Source organism: Genypterus blacodes, unplaced genomic scaffold (genome assembly GCF_046128005.1).
Source record: "Genypterus blacodes isolate CSIRO-AG114 ecotype Tasmania unplaced genomic scaffold, CSIRO-AGI_Gbla_v1 ptg000019l_1, whole genome shotgun sequence".
Lineage (NCBI taxonomy): Eukaryota > Metazoa > Chordata > Actinopteri > Ophidiiformes > Ophidiidae > Genypterus > Genypterus blacodes.
The window spans coordinates 1,788,088-1,805,618 of record NW_027466832.1 but is presented as its reverse complement, the minus strand read 5'-3'; the positions used below and the strand labels follow the sequence as shown (position 1 = coordinate 1,805,618).

The 17,531-nt window shown below is 40.0% G+C and overlaps 1 protein-coding gene across 5 annotated transcripts in view; it reads left to right on the top strand.

The window, feature by feature from the left end:
• The first annotated feature begins 1,205 nt into the window (after nucleotides 1–1,205).
• Nucleotides 1,206–17,531, top strand: part of ptprfa (protein tyrosine phosphatase receptor type Fa) — a 180,697-nt gene continuing 164,371 nt past the window's right edge. For 3 of the 5 annotated variants that reach the window (XM_076141575.1, XM_076141574.1, XM_076141573.1), the window contains exons 1-3: nucleotides 1,206–1,349; nucleotides 11,409–11,550; nucleotides 14,484–14,672. In XM_076141575.1, the coding sequence (XP_075997690.1) occupies nucleotides 1,206–1,349; nucleotides 11,409–11,550; nucleotides 14,484–14,672 (475 nt within the window). Of the gene's footprint in view, nucleotides 1,350–11,408; nucleotides 11,551–14,483; nucleotides 14,673–16,344; nucleotides 16,363–17,531 lie in introns of all 5 variants that reach the window. The other 2 variants (XM_076141576.1, XM_076141577.1) reach the window with 1 other exon arrangement.

The following is a 17,531-nucleotide window of genomic DNA, read 5'->3' as shown; positions in this document are numbered from 1 at the left end:
GTCTAAATTCAGTCATCTTTTGCATCTACTAACACTTTTACTATTTAACAATTTGCATTCTACTATTGTAGCCATAGGGACTCAGCTTGGGAGTCGCTATGGGGCCGCCTATTGGGTCGCCGGTTCGAGTCCTGTATGGACCAAGAAAGTGGACTGGCAGCTGGAGAGTTGCAAGTTTGCCTCCAGTGCACTGCTGAGATGCCCTTGAGCAAGGCACTGCTCCACGGGCGCTGTATCATGGCTGCCCTGCGCTGACCCCTATGTAAAAAGCGTGTGTGTGTGTGTGTAAGAGGGGCACGCAAGACAAATTTCAGATTGCCGTGTTTGCATGTGTGATTTGACCCAATTAAGATTCTATTCTTACACACCCGTCCTGAAAAACATCACGGCCTGTTTTATCTGCTATTGTGTATCGTCCTCCTGGCCCATACACCAAATTTCTATCCGACTTCTCAGAGTTTATATCAATTTAGTCCTGCGTACTGATAAAATAATAATAGTTGGCGACTTTAATATTCATGTGGACGTCAATACGGATACCTCAGCACTGCTTTTATTTTATTACTGGACTCTATTGGCTTCTCTCAGAGTGTAAGTAAACCCACCTACAGCCGTACCCACACCCTTCACCTTGTTTTGGCTCACAGCATCGATATACATAGATCAGTTAATAATTTTTCGACATACCCCTGTTTAAGTTTGATTTGACTGTCTTTTTTTAATAGAATTGGGTTTGTCATTTGAATGAAATATGTATTTGGTTTCTTTAAGGAGGAAGACTCACTTTTATTCTTACGTTGCCAGTGTGTGAACAATAACAGGGCTTTATGTGTGCTGCTGTAGAGCAGGGGTGGCGAACCTACGGCCTGCAAGCTGCATGCCGCTCTTTGCCAGCTGACGTGCGGCTCACCTCCAGCTCGAGTGATGTTCACAGTGTCTACAGTGACTGTTGTGTTATTATGAGGGGAGCTCATCTTTTAGCTGGCATTGGATTTTGATTAGGTGTGGCTGCAGGCTTTTGAAAGAGCATATTGTTATTGCAAGACTTACAGCAGATGTGAAGATATAAAATCCCATTAACATGCCCAGAGCAATTCCTCTGTGTGAAACTCTTCATCTTATATTGGTTATGCTCTCTTTCCTTCCCTCTTTCTTTTCTATCTGTGGCTTTCATTTCTCTTTCTTTCCATCTCTCTCCCTTAGGCATGCCTAGCTTCATTAAATCCCCCAACGACCAGACAGGGATTTCAGGAGGAGTAGCATCGTTCCAATGCCAGGCAGAGGGTGAGCCCAAGCCTCGCATCACCTGGATGAAGAAGGGGAAGAAAGTTAGCTCTGAGCGCTTTGAGGTACGACTCACAATACATAAGTTGAATTCGTAATATTCAAGGAGACATCATTTATGCGGTGGTCTTATATTCCAAAACAATGCTCCTGCGATGCAGTATGTCACATGTCGAAGGTGCATTTAATTATATTTTGAGGAAAGAGAGACACAGACAAAAACACAAGGACGGTTAGAGAGAGTTTCTTTGTGTCTTTCTGAAAAACAATATCCATGATGCTCAATCATGGATGTTATAAAAAGGATGGCATGGATGTGCTCCTCTCTTGCAGGAAGGAGGGTTCTGTGCAGCAAAAGGGACATTATTATCCAAGGAAAGTTCATCTTAGGTAACTGGAGTGGCTGATAAACCTCTCATCCAAAGGCTTCTTCAGTTCTGGCAGACTGGTGGGGATTCCCAGGTTTTAACCTCTGTGGAGTTGTAGTCACGTCATTGATAGTCTGATATATTAGTCATACTATGACGATTAGTCATAATCAGGGTTGTTGATTCTCCTGATAAGTCCTCCGGGTTGTCATAATCGACATTAGAGTGATTGGTGTGGATAATAACAATGTTAGGGTTTTCCTTTTCTGCTGTAACAATGTGCTTTAGGGGCTAAATGATTGTTTAGTCTCCTGGGGAGGCTAAACACCCACATACAGGATTGTATGTGGGTGAAAGGCAGTGCCATTACACCTCCTCTTCTCTTCAGAGGTCTTTGTCTTTACATAGATAGCTTCTTTTACTCCTCTTTCGAAACACCTGTCTTCCCTTAATACATACAACAACTGCCTAATTAATCAACACAATTCTGTGAGCCTTCCTGCATGACTGTCAAGCAACAGGAAGGCTCATTAGCTGCCACCCAGTAAAAAGTACATGCTTCACATCATTGTTAGTAACAGGAATTAACTTCCACCTATCTGCTTGTTCTGCACTCATTTCATTTTTGGCTTATCACTGAAGATGTTTCAGTGTATCATCAGAGCATGTATCTTTTTTTCATAACTTAAATGCAAAACTTACATATTTGCATTACACAATCTCATCTGAAGTTCAAAAATCAGATGTCATTATTGATATAACATATTTGGTGTAAATTGAGCCCTAATGATTATGTACGTTTAATAAACCAGTTCAACTTGACTTAATTCAGCACTTTTCATCGCAGCAATACACAAGCATTTTGGGCACCCTAAGCAGAACTAGAAATAGGGCCAGATCTTAAATCTGACCAAAACAAAACTGACATACTAATAGGGCCGGACCATACTGTTCAAGTAATGGAAAACAAACATAAACATAGACAGAGCCACCACAATTTTTGTGGTAGAATATTTGAATACTCACTTGGAAAACCAGCAGTCACACTCAAAGAGCTCAGCTATTAACAAATGCAGGGATTTAATAGGGAGTTAAACTTTCTAAAGAAACTACACATATATTTCTAGCACCATCAAAATATCACTGAAGATCAATAAAGAGGACCCTTGTAGGTGGTCCCCTGCTAGTCACAGGGCCTTTTATGTTTTTTACACTGCACACAACTGTGCTTTTAAAAATGTAATGTGAGTGTTTCACTTACCATTTATTTGAGTTGTTATTTTTGGTGATCTACATTATGTAGTTTTGTTTAAAATTGGTTTGAGTTGAGTTTAAAAAAAATAAGGTCTACGACATTATTATGAATATTGGCAATGCATTTATAGACAACACCAAGCCACAAAAATATCAAATTGTTTGAATTACACTGTATCTGATGTGTGTGTGAGCAAAACAACACCTTTCACAACCACCACAGAGCTAAATTAGCATGTAAGTGTTTGGTTGGTTGGCCACTTTAAATTGGAGGTCAGTTATTAAGCCCTCTGTCAAAATGTGAAACAATTGAACTGTTGACACATAAACACAGAGCAGCTAGCAGTGGACATGACCTCATAGTGCCTAATTTAAAAGCAGAAAAATCATGTAAAAATTCTCTTTGGAAACCTGTCAAATCTGAAAACCATGTTGTCGGTCCTTGCAGTTTTCCAGTATGACAACTGGAAGTTTCAGTTCTACCCCTGGCCCCTGGTGTTGTCCTTCTGTGTCTTCTATGATATTTTTGACCAGTGAATGGATAGTCAATAAATTGATATGGAGTATGTACAGAGGTAAAGGTTAGGGTTAGGGTTAGGTAGGTTTTTCAAAATTAGAAACAATATATTTTCCTTTCCAAATTGCTTTTGTACCCTTTTGTTATTTTTGGCTATGTGTTCATCTCAGTTTAGTTTTTGTGTCTCACTTACACACAGTTTATTTATGGGCTCTAGCTTTAGTTACGCTGTACTTCCATAGATGATAGATGCAGAGGTAACTACTCATCTCTATATTGTTGGGCCATACACATTGCAGCAAGGCAGAAGTGTAAGGTACACTGCTCCGACCTCGGAAAATAAAATTCCTCTCAGCAAAATAAAAACTATCTTTAGACAGGGAGTCAGGGACATCTTCCCATCAAGGTGTGAAAAGGGGGTGGATCCTAGGTAGGTGGTTTTCTTGTCTGTTTGTGAACAAAGGGAACATCCCCTTATAGATTTAAGCACATGGCCCTTTGGATTGGAATGCTCCATGCAGGCCTTCATGGCCTGTGGATTGGACTGTCCCTGTAGGCACAACAGAAGTAAAGAAAGGTTCATTGGGACCTTGGGAATGTGATAGGCATGCGGAGAAAATGTATGAGGAGACGAAGTAATAATGACTCAGGCTAATGACCTATACAGTTGAGTTATGTATACAGGTGTTGTTGGTCTTCTGTACCAAAATTATATTAGCGAGGCCACATTGCCGTGTTACTCAATATTTTCACTTTTGTTCCATAGGTGGGTAAAACAGGTACACAGGCAATCACTTAAAGACTAATCATTTCAAAAACAAAAACAAGTGCAGATATTTAACCTGAAGTCTCACTTCATTATAAATGGTCCATAAATGGTCCATTGCCAAAAGCAGTGCTCTCTCCTTCCTGACAGACTGATTATTTAAACTGTGAGTGAAAGACATGCTCATATTGGCTTATGAAACATTTGAGAAATGTCTGTAATTTGTGTGATCAAGAACCTTTTCAAAGCATAATTCTGTTGTAGGAGACCCAATGTTACATCATGGGATATACAAAAAACGAGAAAAGGTTAAATGTTTCATTTTATAGTTTCAGAGACTGACTTGAATACAGGGTTTGTACAAACATTATTCTAAAAGAGGGAAACTGGTGACAAGAATTGAGTATCAACAGAACATGCTAATGAACCATTAATCTCCTCTTTTAGAGAATAGTCCAATACATTTTTTTTAGGTATAGATCATATCATTAATTTAGACATATTAATATACATATAAAGTAAAAATCATGTACACCAGGGGTGCCCACTGGCCCACTGGACTGGTCAATCGCGAAGGCAATGTGGGTCGATCGCATCGCATTCCAAAAAAAAATGTTGTTTTTTTTTTTTTTTTTTTAAGCATATCGTTAAAAGTTAGCCGACACCGGCAAGTACGCCATTGCACACCCGGCCGAGTCGGCACCCTCATCTAATGGTCTATGAGAATAAAGGGCACCCCTGATGTATACACTTTCTTTTATACTTTGTTTAATACTGCTTTTATTTATCATGTCTGTATTCATGTTCTTTTTTTTTGCTATTTGGTTTTATTGAAGCAAACATTTTACATGACATTGCGCATACAATCATAGGACATTTTGGAGATCATTTTTCAAACAGAAAGAAGGGGGGAAAGGAGAGCGACAAAAAGAGAGAGAGAGAGAGACAGAAGGAAGGTTGTATTATTATTACTGTTGTTGTTAAACTTTATATGTTGACCCTGAGGTAAAATAGGCAATATGAGGTACAAGTAGATTGATATTGAAACAGCCAGGAGCCACGGCCGCTGGAGGTTGTGACAACATGGCACAGTAGTGTGGGTGCATAGTCCAGGATGGCATCAGTGATGCTAATCGCATCATAGGCTGTGGTAAAGAGAAGGAGAGAAGAGAGAAACAGAGAAACAGAGAAAAAAAAAACAAAAAAAAACAAAGAGAGGACATTGCACCCAGAGACCCAACCCAACCCCGCAGTCATACAAACCCCGCAGTCATACAATCCCGCATCTATACAACCCCATCCTTGCCCGCTTGGACTGTGAAATAAAAATAAAAAATAAAAAGGAACTGTTTGGTGTTCAGGTTTTCATGTATTCATGTTCATTGATTTACTTCAGTTGATTGAATTTAAAACATTTCAAACGGTCGTAAATTGAGTACCAAAAGGACAGACTTTGTGGTTTGGCACCTAAAGGGCCCTCTGTCCAGCCTCGCACACGCCCTGGTGTTAAAGCAGATAAAGATAGAGACTCTCCTCTGAGCTCAGCTGTGTTTAGTTTTTTTTTTCTCGTTTGCTCCTAGTTAATTGTTGGTTTTGGTTTTCTTCATGTCTCAGTTTTTGTTTCTTTGTGTTCCACTTCATTTCCAGTCTTTTAGTTTTTAAAATGTCCTGTGTCTCCTAGTGCTTTTGCTATTTGATAATTTGTGTTCTAATACTACAATTCTACTTTTGCTCAAACTTATGAACTTATTTTTCTTTGCCAAGCTAAGCGCTGCACTTTTATCTGTGATTACACAAGGTAAGTTGAAGTTTAGTTTAGTTTGGTCGGTAAGAGTTTTTTCTCATAGTTACCCTGCAAATATTTATTTCCTGTAACTCAGAGCCTGTAGGACCGACCTTATAGACCAGGGGTGTCAAACTCAGGCCCGCGGGCCAAATCTGGCTCTCAGTGTAACTATATTTGGCCTGCGAAATAATGTCAAATGTCTGCTAGAGCTGGCCTGCTGGTATATAACGCACTCACAGAGCATTCTGCGATGTGTAGTATTACCGGTGCATAATACTACACATCCCAGAATGCTCTGTGAGTGCGTTCTCTGTGACATCACGAGCCATCTCCATTTGCTCAACCTGCAGCTTCAGGGGCGGGGCTGTGTCATTACAGACATTTACGCTGCGGTGAGGGCTTTTCAAACCAAGTTGTGCCTGTGGGAGACCATGACGCTGCAAGGAAACTTGGGCCATTTTCCGTGCTGCCAAACCATGGAAGAGCAGATCTCTACCTCCGTGTTGCCAAGTGCACAGTTTGCTGAAAAACTCTTCGTACTCAGCGCCGAGTTTATGCAGCAATTTGCCAATTTTGAAGCCCAGAAATGTAGATTTGGAGTGCTCAGTAATCCGTTTGCATTTGACCTGGAACGTGCACCAACCAACCTCCAAATGGAGCTGATTGAACTCCAGTGTTGACTCTGTGACTCTGTTTCCTCGTTTCATCCCAGACACAATGCCCAACTCCGTCCCCAAGCTGCTCAAATGCTCTCTATGTTCGCCAGCACATATCTATGTGCATCAGAGTAAATCAGAGTTTAGCAATCTGAGCCTTTCTTTATGCACTTTTGTCTTGCCTGACCTTAAATAATTGAATTGTTGAATTTTCATTAAGGGAAATTATTATTTTATTTGGGTTGTTCTGTTGTTCTGTGAAAAAAAGGTTTCCATTTAAAATGAACTTGAAAGGTTACAGATAGAGAGAGGCATAATAATTATTTTCTTTAATTTATTTAAATACAAATAAGAAACGAATGTGACTGATGTATCTCTTATTTGAAAATCCATTTCTCATGTGTTTATGATAATAAGCTGTGCTTGTCCCAGACTTAATGTTTAAGCTAAACTTAAGTCTGGCACGCGACTGAGTCCCAGTTTTTTTATTTTGGCCCACTGTGTATTTGAGTTTGACACCCCTGTTATAGACCTTCTGAGATCTCAAACTCCTCAGACCAGTTCAGCTGTGACAAATCCACTGAAAACCTACTATCTGATTTTGCTGTCATCGCTCATCTAACCGGCCATCAAGCCGGGATCATCGCAGCGGGTTGTGCGTAACACAGAGATAGAGAGAGCTGCCGATCACTACCATTACCAACTACACGTTAGTCAGATGACAACATTCCATGAAAGCAGGTTTTGAAATCACCTTCATGAAAATCCATCAAGAGTTGGTATTTCTTAGCGCTGGCTAATAGGAAATTCAGAGCGCTTGAAAATTTCATAACAAGTAAGTAATTCATTCATTCATGGAAATGAATGAATGAATGAATTTCCATCATTCACCATTGGTCATTTTGTATTTTAAGCTGCCTCAAATTCCATTACATTTCATACGTTGATCCTGCTACACATTTATTTTATTATTGCATTTATTCAGTTGCTAATCAGTTACAAAGTAATAAAAATGTATTTAATGGTTTGTCTGTGAACATTTCTTTAAGTTGTCTTAATTGAATAAAATTAGGTTTGATCAGTTTATTTACCCATTGGGAGATGGTTCCCCAACAACAAGTGCAAATACAGAAGTTTAGCTTTATTTCTCCTACAATGTAAAAGTTATCTTCATCTACAAATATCTACTCCATACACCTTTTTAATCACAGTTGTGTTAACATATCTTTTACTCAAAATTAATGATTCACTACACAATGTGTGATTATAACACAAACAATAATATTAAATGATTGAAATTGGCATACAAGGTAACGTAACAGTATAATTATACACAATATAGATAGGAGATAGAAAAGATAGTTGTAATCTTTGCTGGAATTGGAATTGGAAATATTCAGTGGGTTAATAGGACTAGTATTTTGATTTAGGTGGTTCTATGTGCTGATTTGGTGCCTTGTGAGTTTACGGCAGTGGAGCTTTATTTCAACATTGGTATTTGCGTTTTGTTTTTGTTGTCTATCGCATTTTTTCTTCTGCCTCTTGTTTCCAAATAAATTTCTTTGATGACCTGACAGTTAAGAGCTTTAAAAGTGAGCAGAAGGATATCAAATTGTGGTTAGAAATTCCCGTTTCTAACTGAGACAGAGAAGCCGACAGCCGTTCACAATATTGCAACTCTGGAGTCACAGTCAGTGTGAAGCAGGAATGTCAACAGGTGCTGACGCAGGAGCACAGAGGATTTGTAAACAATCAAGAGAGGAGAGGTTCAGAGGAGGCAGACTTCGCAACAGAGACTAAAACAGAACAGGAAAACATTATGCACATCCATGAACTGTGTGAATGGCTTTTCAGAATCAGGCATCCCCAAGACGGGGGCAGATGACAATGCCTGTTTCAACAACACAAAAGCTTACTGTATTTTACCCTCATCAGTCTATTTCACAGTATGACCAGCTAACATCATTCTTCCGATGAACCATACAGAAAAAAGGGGCTTCAATCTCAGAGTAATTAGGAATGCATTGTCTGCATTAGGATATCCAAGTAAAAGTTTGTCCGAGGCTTAGTCATGTTTTGTATGGTCATGACATGACTAAGAGAGAGTGATATGCCCTCTGCAGAGATCAAATGACCCAAATAGGGGACTTGAGTCAGGGCAAACTGTAATTTTGATAAGGAGGCTTTTTGTCCGTTTTCTTTGAGGAATTTAAGGTGACATGGTGTAAATTTAAGATGTTTCCCCATTGTCACTGCCAATCAATAAATCATCAACATATTGGAGCAACTCGCATAAACCAGGAAATTCAAATCTGCAAATATTCTGTTGTTCATGCTTAATGGGAAACGGACAGGCTTTTTGTGTAGCCCTGTGCACATTGAGTCCAAGTATATGATTTGACTTACTTACTTTTTTAAGAACGTTTTGAACGGCTGCATTTATAGCCTGCAGATCTTGCACAAAACGTCACTCAGTTGGCTGGCGGGGCCCTCTAATTCTCTTTACTGGAAAAAAATAGTAAATAGTAGTACGTACAGAAGAATCTCGACAGAGGACGATTACGCCCTTATCTTAGCAAAGATTTAAACACAGGTGTGATGCCATCTATGGCTTCGTTTTTCTTAATAAGGATACTGTTTGACACACAGACGATAATGTGATTCAGGAATTGTCGTTTTTTGTTTTGGATTAACCCCACATAATGTATACTGTATATGAGCTGCCCATAGCTGATGGGTCACTGTTTCCAGCTCCTTATGCATATCGCTCAATGAGGAAGGTGCCAGTGAAAGTGGGGTGAAAGAGTATACAATTTTCACATCCCTCTCGGCTGGCACGTTTGAGTCTAAAATCTGCATTTACATGTTTCCTGTCTCACTGAATTAATCAGATAACACACTTTGTTTTGCACCAATGTCTTCCCATCTTACGACATCAGGCTTTTGACACAAAGCTTATAACGGCAGAATGTTATCTGAAGCTGAGAATAACAATGAATTCTCCTCGTTTTGGAATATACAAAGGGTGAGAGAGTCAGGCAGGTGTAAGCGTCCAGTGACACCGTGTAGAAATCTGTTGTGACCTGAGACACCAAGTTGTATCTGAGAGGTTCATGCTTTTGAATGATTAGCACATGAATAAACTATAAATGACACTGGCCCATTATTTACCAATAGCGTGAGCATAGGAAACATTTGTAACCATTTGACCACATCGCCATGCGTGTGTGTGTAGGGTGCGTTACCGGTACAGTGCTTGGTCACGTTCCGAGGCCCATTCCCTGAGTTGGCTGGCCCTCGCTCTCCCCATCAGTCAGAAATCTGAGCAGGGCCCGCTTTCGTCGGCCACACCACCCTCGAGTGTCTTCTTTGTAGGCAATGTCTGCATGGGGGCAATGTGGGCATGGGGCTGCTTCATCTTTTATCCGAGACTGGGGTTCCAGAGGCAGCTTGGTCTCATCCACTTGGTCTTCGTCTGGTCTTTGTTTGGTTCCCTCTGGCAGGTCCATCGGATGCGAAAAAGAAAGGTAGAAGGGTGTTAATGGACCTGCCTCTTCTTTCCACATAAATTCTGGCCAATCAGGTTGAAACCTGTTTTTTTTCTTTTTTGTTCCACAACAGCAACAATATTTTTCCTGTAACAGTTTTAACTTGAGTTTAGCTGAAACTTCCCTAAACTGGAAATCCCAGGTCCCGCCATTCATCAAACCACCCCTGTAGTTTGTTCTCATGAAGATGCATGTTGGTGACAAATGATCTCCCTTACATTTCACTTAACTTTGATTTTTTTTACCCATGACTTGTAAGTCATGGGTAATAGACTTTTATGTCCCGGTTGTAATAGACTTTTATGTCCCGGTTGTTTAGATATCTCTCTTTCTCTTTCTTTCTTTTTTCTTTTTTATACTTGACGCGTCTGCCATGAATCCTTCCATTGGATTCTTTGTTTAGCTAATTCCTTCCAAAGAATTGTTAAACTAGCTTAATTGAATACATACCTTTCTCATCTATTTATGTTGAATATGATGGGTTAACTCTTCTTTTACAGGATTTCAATTTTTTTTCTCTTTTGTTGAGTAAAATTGTCTGTAGAAGCCACCGGATTCTTTTCCCTTTAAGGATCTGAGCGTTGACCAGGCCTGTAGGGGAACGTCTGCTCACCCCACCGGAACCCAGCCCGCCCAGTTAGAGAGGAATAATCGCTATTTTGTCGACTGATACTATTCCTGCACCAGTTCACCCAGTCAGCCGTCAGACCCTGTCACCAAACTGGGGTGAAAATTCCCGTTCTTAGTTGTAAGACAATTGAGAAGACTCAGAATTACACAGACAAATCGGTTTATTCCTTTACACTGCAGTGGGTCAGTTCTGGTTGCTGGTATGATCCCTTTCCTTAGTTTTGGTCAGAACACGTGCAGCTGCATTCTGGACCAACTGGAGAGTCTTTAGGGACTTATTAGGGCAGCCCGATAATAATGGATTACAATAGTCCAGTCTTGAGGTAACAAATGCGTGGACAAGTTTGTCTGCATCATGCTGTGAAAGAATGTGCCTGATTTTAGCAATGTTGCAAAAGTGAAAGAATGCTGTCCTTGGCACTAGTTTTGAAGGATACATAAAATAAAAGCTCTTTAAATTTTGTCCGAAGAAAATCTTTAAACTAATTTGCTCATGACATGGAAGCAAAAGTGGAAGCTATACATAGAGAGGAGCAAAACAGTTGAAGAGGAATTATCACAGGTAATTATTCTAATGCGTCCATGCTGTCTTCTGGCAGGTGATTGAGTTTGTTGATGGCTCAGGCTCAGTGCTGCGCATCCAGCCTCTGAGGACCCACCGTGACGAAGCCATCTACGAGTGCACAGCCTCCAACAGTGTGGGAGAGATCAACACCAGTGCCAAGCTCATCGTCTTAGAGGGTAAGCCTGTCTGACTATCCCTTTGTACCCTGGAAATTCCATGCACTCTACATATTCTTTGACTTCTTTGAGTAGGGGTGTCTCTTTCCACATAAACCATACATTTGAGTTCTCACCTGTTGGGGATTTTACATCAGCAGAGCATACAAACAACATAATAATAATTATCATCTAGATTCATGTCCACATGCCTGTTTGACTTAAATGTAAGCTGTTTAGGTCAACTCAGCTCAGTTCTAATGGAACCTTGTTACACAAAATCATACAAAGTAGGCACATATGATGACCTACTGACTTTTTAGTATTGTGTGGCAGAGTCAGAGTCGTGTCAGATAAATGCACATGAATTGCTCCTATTATTGTATATAATCCATTCCCCGGGCTGGGAATCTTTGAGAATAATGTGATTAAATGTGACTTCAATTCTTGGGGCCTTGATGCGATTTAAAACTAGAGCATGATTTAATACAGAGATTACGGCTACTGTTTTGTGGCCTTTACTACGGCACTCTAAGCACAAGGGAGTGTCTTTTGTTTGTAGTTCACAGCAACATGGAAAAGGCTACAAGGAGTACTAGACTTAATGAAGGTCACTGACTGACTGGAACATTAACATTTTTTATTCTGTGTTGGATTATGACAATGATCTAACTACTGTTGAATAGGCTTCACTACCCTGACTACAATATTGAGCTCTGGATTTTCTGTGAGTGAGTACAGAAATCTGGTGGAAAACATCAACTGTCTGCTTTCAAAAATATCAACATGTGGCATATTCTAAATGTCTGTGAACAGCGATTATCTGTCAGGCCCATCACTGTTTTTAACAAGATCCTGAGTGGTTTTCCAGAGAAGGCCCACTTGTTTGGTGTAGTGGGCTTTGCTGCTTCAAGCTAATTCCTCATGAAAGTAGTACCACACTCCCAGTCATCACACTAACATCAGAACAGACTGAATGCATGTGAAGTACAGATGATATGGGAACTACAGGGGAGTCCCTGAATTACAGGCAATGTGAAGGGAAATTGTGAAAGTGATATGTGGAGAGACAGAAAATGTGAACTATGAAAAGGTATAGTATTAGTTAAATAGTCAAATAAGTAATAACATTATTTTGTTTTCTATGATATTTTTAGGGTGAGCTTGACACACTGAAAATGTATACAGAAAACAACATGCTCATGTTGCTGAATTGAAGTGCATTTTGATACAAAATGTGAGTGTTGTAATATCAACATTTTGTAAATGTACACACAAAATATGCTTATTCAGCTGGTTTGGGTGGAGAATCAGCCATGTGGATAAATGTTACTAATAATGTTAAACATGAGTAGCTCTCGGACACTTTTATTTGGTCAAAGTAGCTCTCAGAGACAAAAAGGTTGGAGACCACTGGTCTATCAATTAGTGTCAAATAAAATACATGTTTGGCTCCATGTCATTATATTCATATATATTAATATATTGGTATTTATATTACACACACATCTCTTCCCTCTTCCACTCTCCACAGGGTACCTCTGACAACGTTGCAAATTGTATCAAATTCTTGAGTTCTCAGCTAAGTCTGTTTCTCTCCTTCACATATTTAGTCCAAGTTTGTACAAATGGTTAATAAGGATGTAACCAACTTGTAAGGAACATAATATTTATCAGGAAATTATGCACATAAAATTTCTCCATGTCTGATCTTCCCACAAAAAACCACACTGCCCCTTTAGGTCTGTTTCATGTCATACCATGTGTTCTCCATTGCAGTCTTCACTGATTAACTCTAGGTTTATTCCTATGTATATACATTATTTAACATTTAAACATTGGGAATAGTCCTGTTAGCAAATGTAGGGTAAGATAGATAATATCATTAATTTAGACATCTAAAGACCAAAGTAATTGTTTTGGGGAATTCTGCTTTTATTTCTATCTGTCTTCGTGTTCATTAATTTCCTTCATTTGATAATGTTTCCATATTTCAATGGGTGAATGGTGAATTTTTTTTTAAAGCAAAGTTTAATCAGTAGTGACAAGAGAAAGGACTGCATGGTTTTGGCACAATAAAATCTTGAGTCCAGCGTATCATAAACCCTGGGGTGAAAGCAAAAAAAAACAGACAGTTTTTTTTGTTCTTTCTTAGTTCAGTCTTCTTTTCCAGTTTCAGTCTTTAGTTTCTCAGTTTAGGTTTTCCTTGAAGTCCTCCTTCATGTTTTCAAGCACTTTTATAGCACTATATCGAATTTGTATTCTACTATTTAGCTCACATTCAGTTTCTTGTTTTTCTTTGCCAAGCTATGCACCATCCTTTACGTGTTGTTTGCACTTAGTAACTTGAAGTTTAGCTTTGTTTGGCCGGCAGTTATTGCTTTGAATTATTTAACTTCCTGTAACTCAGAGCCTGAACTGCCGATCTTAAAAACCTTTTGAGATCTCAAACTGCCTGCTGCTCCGAAATCCTGCCACAGGGATTCCCAACTAAGCTCTCTCTACCCACTTGGCTGGACCCAGATCAGTGGTGAAAAATCCACTGAAACCTGCCATCATCCTCCTCAGTGTGTATTGAGAGAGAGAGAGCTGATGACCACCTCATGAGCTGCGTCATAGTCATAGAAGGACAGAAACAGAAACAAGAGTCTCTGTCTCCATTGTCTTGAGATCACAAAGTCTCCGTCCTGATATGTCATCATCTCTTATTCTACAAGCCTTGGCAGGCAGCTTCCCCTGTAGGTAACTGACTGGAATGATTAGCCCACCTTCTCCTTGACGTTTGCTTTCAATGGAAATAAGATAGTACTTTATTTATCCCAATGGAAATTCTTTAAATAAGCAATATGGAGAGGGTGGATAATGGCTCAGGTAGGGTCCACCACCAAAAAAACCCTCATCCAATTATCATGCTATCAAGTCAGAAAGAATACAAATTTTTGTCTTTGTCACAGAGGACCAGATCCCACATGGTTTCCCCACCATAGATATGGGGCCTCAGCTAAAGGTAGTGGAGAGGACTCGGACTGCCACAATGCTCTGTGCTGCCAGTGGTAACCCTGACCCTGAGATCTACTGGTTCAAAGACTTCCTGCCTGTAGATATCAGCTTCAGCAATGGCCGCCTGAAACAGCTCCATTCAGGTAAAGCAATAACCTCAATGTTTTACAAAATCATCTCAATGTTCATTAATCAATAGAACATGACACATGGCATTAATATAGACTTAAACAAATATTTATGTTATGTCATGTTAATAATGTCGCCTCCACATCAGATTCATTCCATTAAAGTGCAAATCAAAGCTCTCCTGCAAAAAGGGCACTGTGCGTCCTGTTCATTGGTGCGTTAGTTAAAGTTAACTGAGAAGATGTGTCATTAGATTGATTAGAAAATCGCTCAAGATATAAACTTGTTATTTATGGTCTCATGAAATTACATGATTTTATACATAAATCTAAAATTGTATTCACACAAGTGATACATGGAATTTATTGATCCTGTGACACACGAGGTAAATTAGGTATATTCTGTGTTTGAGTAATGTCGCTGTCCCTGTAACGTGACACATGTCATTTTCAAGTAGTCGATCACAGTGTCAAAATGAATACAGCAGAAGCCCAGTTGGAAAGGTTGAGAGAAAATGTAAACACTGGAAAAAAAAAAAATCTTGTACCTCATATTGCCTATTTTACCCCAGGGTCTTTGAAAAAAGTGATGATAATAATACAACCTTCTTTCCTTCTCTCTATCTCCATCTCCTTTTCCCCCTCATTCTGTATAAAAAACAATCTCCAAAATGTCCTATAACTGTATGCGCACTGTCATGTAAAATGTTTGCTTCAATAAAAAAAAAATACACACAGGAACCAACACGGACATAAAACACAGGATCCTATCAAAATAAATGCTTGTTAAGTTTTGCTTCCTATATGCTTTAAATCAAAACAAATGTAAACACCTTACAGCAAAAAAACAACAAAAAAAACCTCAGCAGCACCTGTGTGGGGATGTTGCTGTGCCAATGGTGCTTAACACACCACAGATAATTACTAATCTTAAAGCAGAGCCAGCTATGTGAAGCAGGCTCTGTGAAGCATCCAGAGGAGCAATAAGTGCATCTTTCAGTACAAAAGCAGCCCAGCAACTCATGGCAGACTTGGCTGGCTTCTTGCTGAATACCCCTGCTCCATACAACCTGTCAGCTGCTCTTTCTGTAAGAAAATAGAATTGTCTGTTTCTTGCCAAAATCATAAGCACCTACAGTGATGAAGGGCTGTACGGGGCTGATCTTTCTTGCCACAAACATAGAATCCAAATATACCACCAGTGACAGCCCAGGGAGAAACAAAGGCTATAAGACAGGCTATAGGTCAGGGGTGGGGAACCTCCAGCCCGCGGGCTGTATCTTCGGCCCACGACCGGCAGATCGCTCCGCAAATTTCAAAGCGCCAACCCAAATATTGTGAAAACATACTAAAGTCCTATTATTTTTCACAATAAAGGATCAACCTCTGAAACCTGTCATGATATCTCAATGTCAAGCGAATGTGGAGGAAAGTCATTGGCATTGTATTCTCAATATTACCCATTCCACCCCAATGAAAGCTGTTGTGCTCTGGGGCGCTCACAGCTTCAACCCCCTCCACTCCCCTTCACCCCCAAACACACACTTCTGTTAGTCTTATTGCTGCAGTTTTTTCTGTCTTTGCTCTCCTGACACTCTTGTCTGTCACTTTCTCTGTGTGTCTCTCTTGCTCATCTTTATACTAATGCTAATCTCTAATCTTATTTGCATTCAAATTACCTCTCCAGGTGGTACACCAATCAGAGGTAAGAATGCTGGGTAAAGAAAAATGTTGACTTGTCCTTTTTTCCTCTTCAATGCCCCTACTTTCCCACCGTCACCTCACCGTGTCCCCATTTCAGTCCTTTTTGCTTGGTCCAACGCTTCCTCTGCCTTTACAGCACATGACGTTCCAGAAGTCTGTACAATAATTTTTAAGTGTCACAAAAGTGAACAGGACACCAAATGTAAATTTATTGCAAAACAGCTTACCTCAAATTAGGGCCAGACTGTTATTGACTTTTTTAATGGATAAGGACTAAATATGTTTTATACATAAAATGAAAAAAGGAAATTAATGCAGTGGACTTTGCAAAATTTTGGGAGAAATTACATCCTAAATTGATCACCAACATTGGGCGAGGTCAGCAGACGCCAACAGGATCAACACCCAGGAGGGCTGGCTCCATCCTGGGTGTTGAATTGGTTCGTCAGATCGTGTGTCGGAGAGGAGGATGCTGCGCAAGCTACGGAGAATCATGAACAATGACTCTCACCCTCTCCACCAGGTGCTGGCCTCATACAAAAGCACCTTCAGTAAGTGACTCATTCCTCCCAGGTGTACCGCTGAACGCCATAGGAAATCCTTTCTCCGTGTGGCAATTGGACTCTTTGATAAATCTACCTCAGGTCGGGGTGGGACGGTGGGGACGTAGGGATCTGAGCCCCCCCAACCTGCTTCACTGTCACTTTATAGCATATCACACTACATGTTGCTGTATAGCAGATAAACACATGTGTATGCTGTAGTTGTATGGATTGTAATTACTCATACCTCACAGTCAGATGCACATTTGCACTTTGTAACCTTGTCCTCCTTATGTACTTATACTTCGTACCCCCTATTGTGTGTACTTATTATCTACTTGCATTTGTTGGAATATAACAAATAATGTCAACACACATATAAGTAAATGCAGTAACTGAGGTTAATATATTACATTAGGAGCATTTGGCAGACGCTTTTATCCAAAGCGACTTACATTATATTACCACCCTTCGCAGAGAGGGGAGCAATTGAGGGTTCGGTGCCTTGCTCAGGGGCACCTCGGCAGGGGTGCCATGGCTGGCTCCGGGAAAGTCTGGAGATGGAGTAATACATACGAGCATTTACTGCTTCTCTCTCCAGGAGGGCTAGATAACACATATCTGCCAA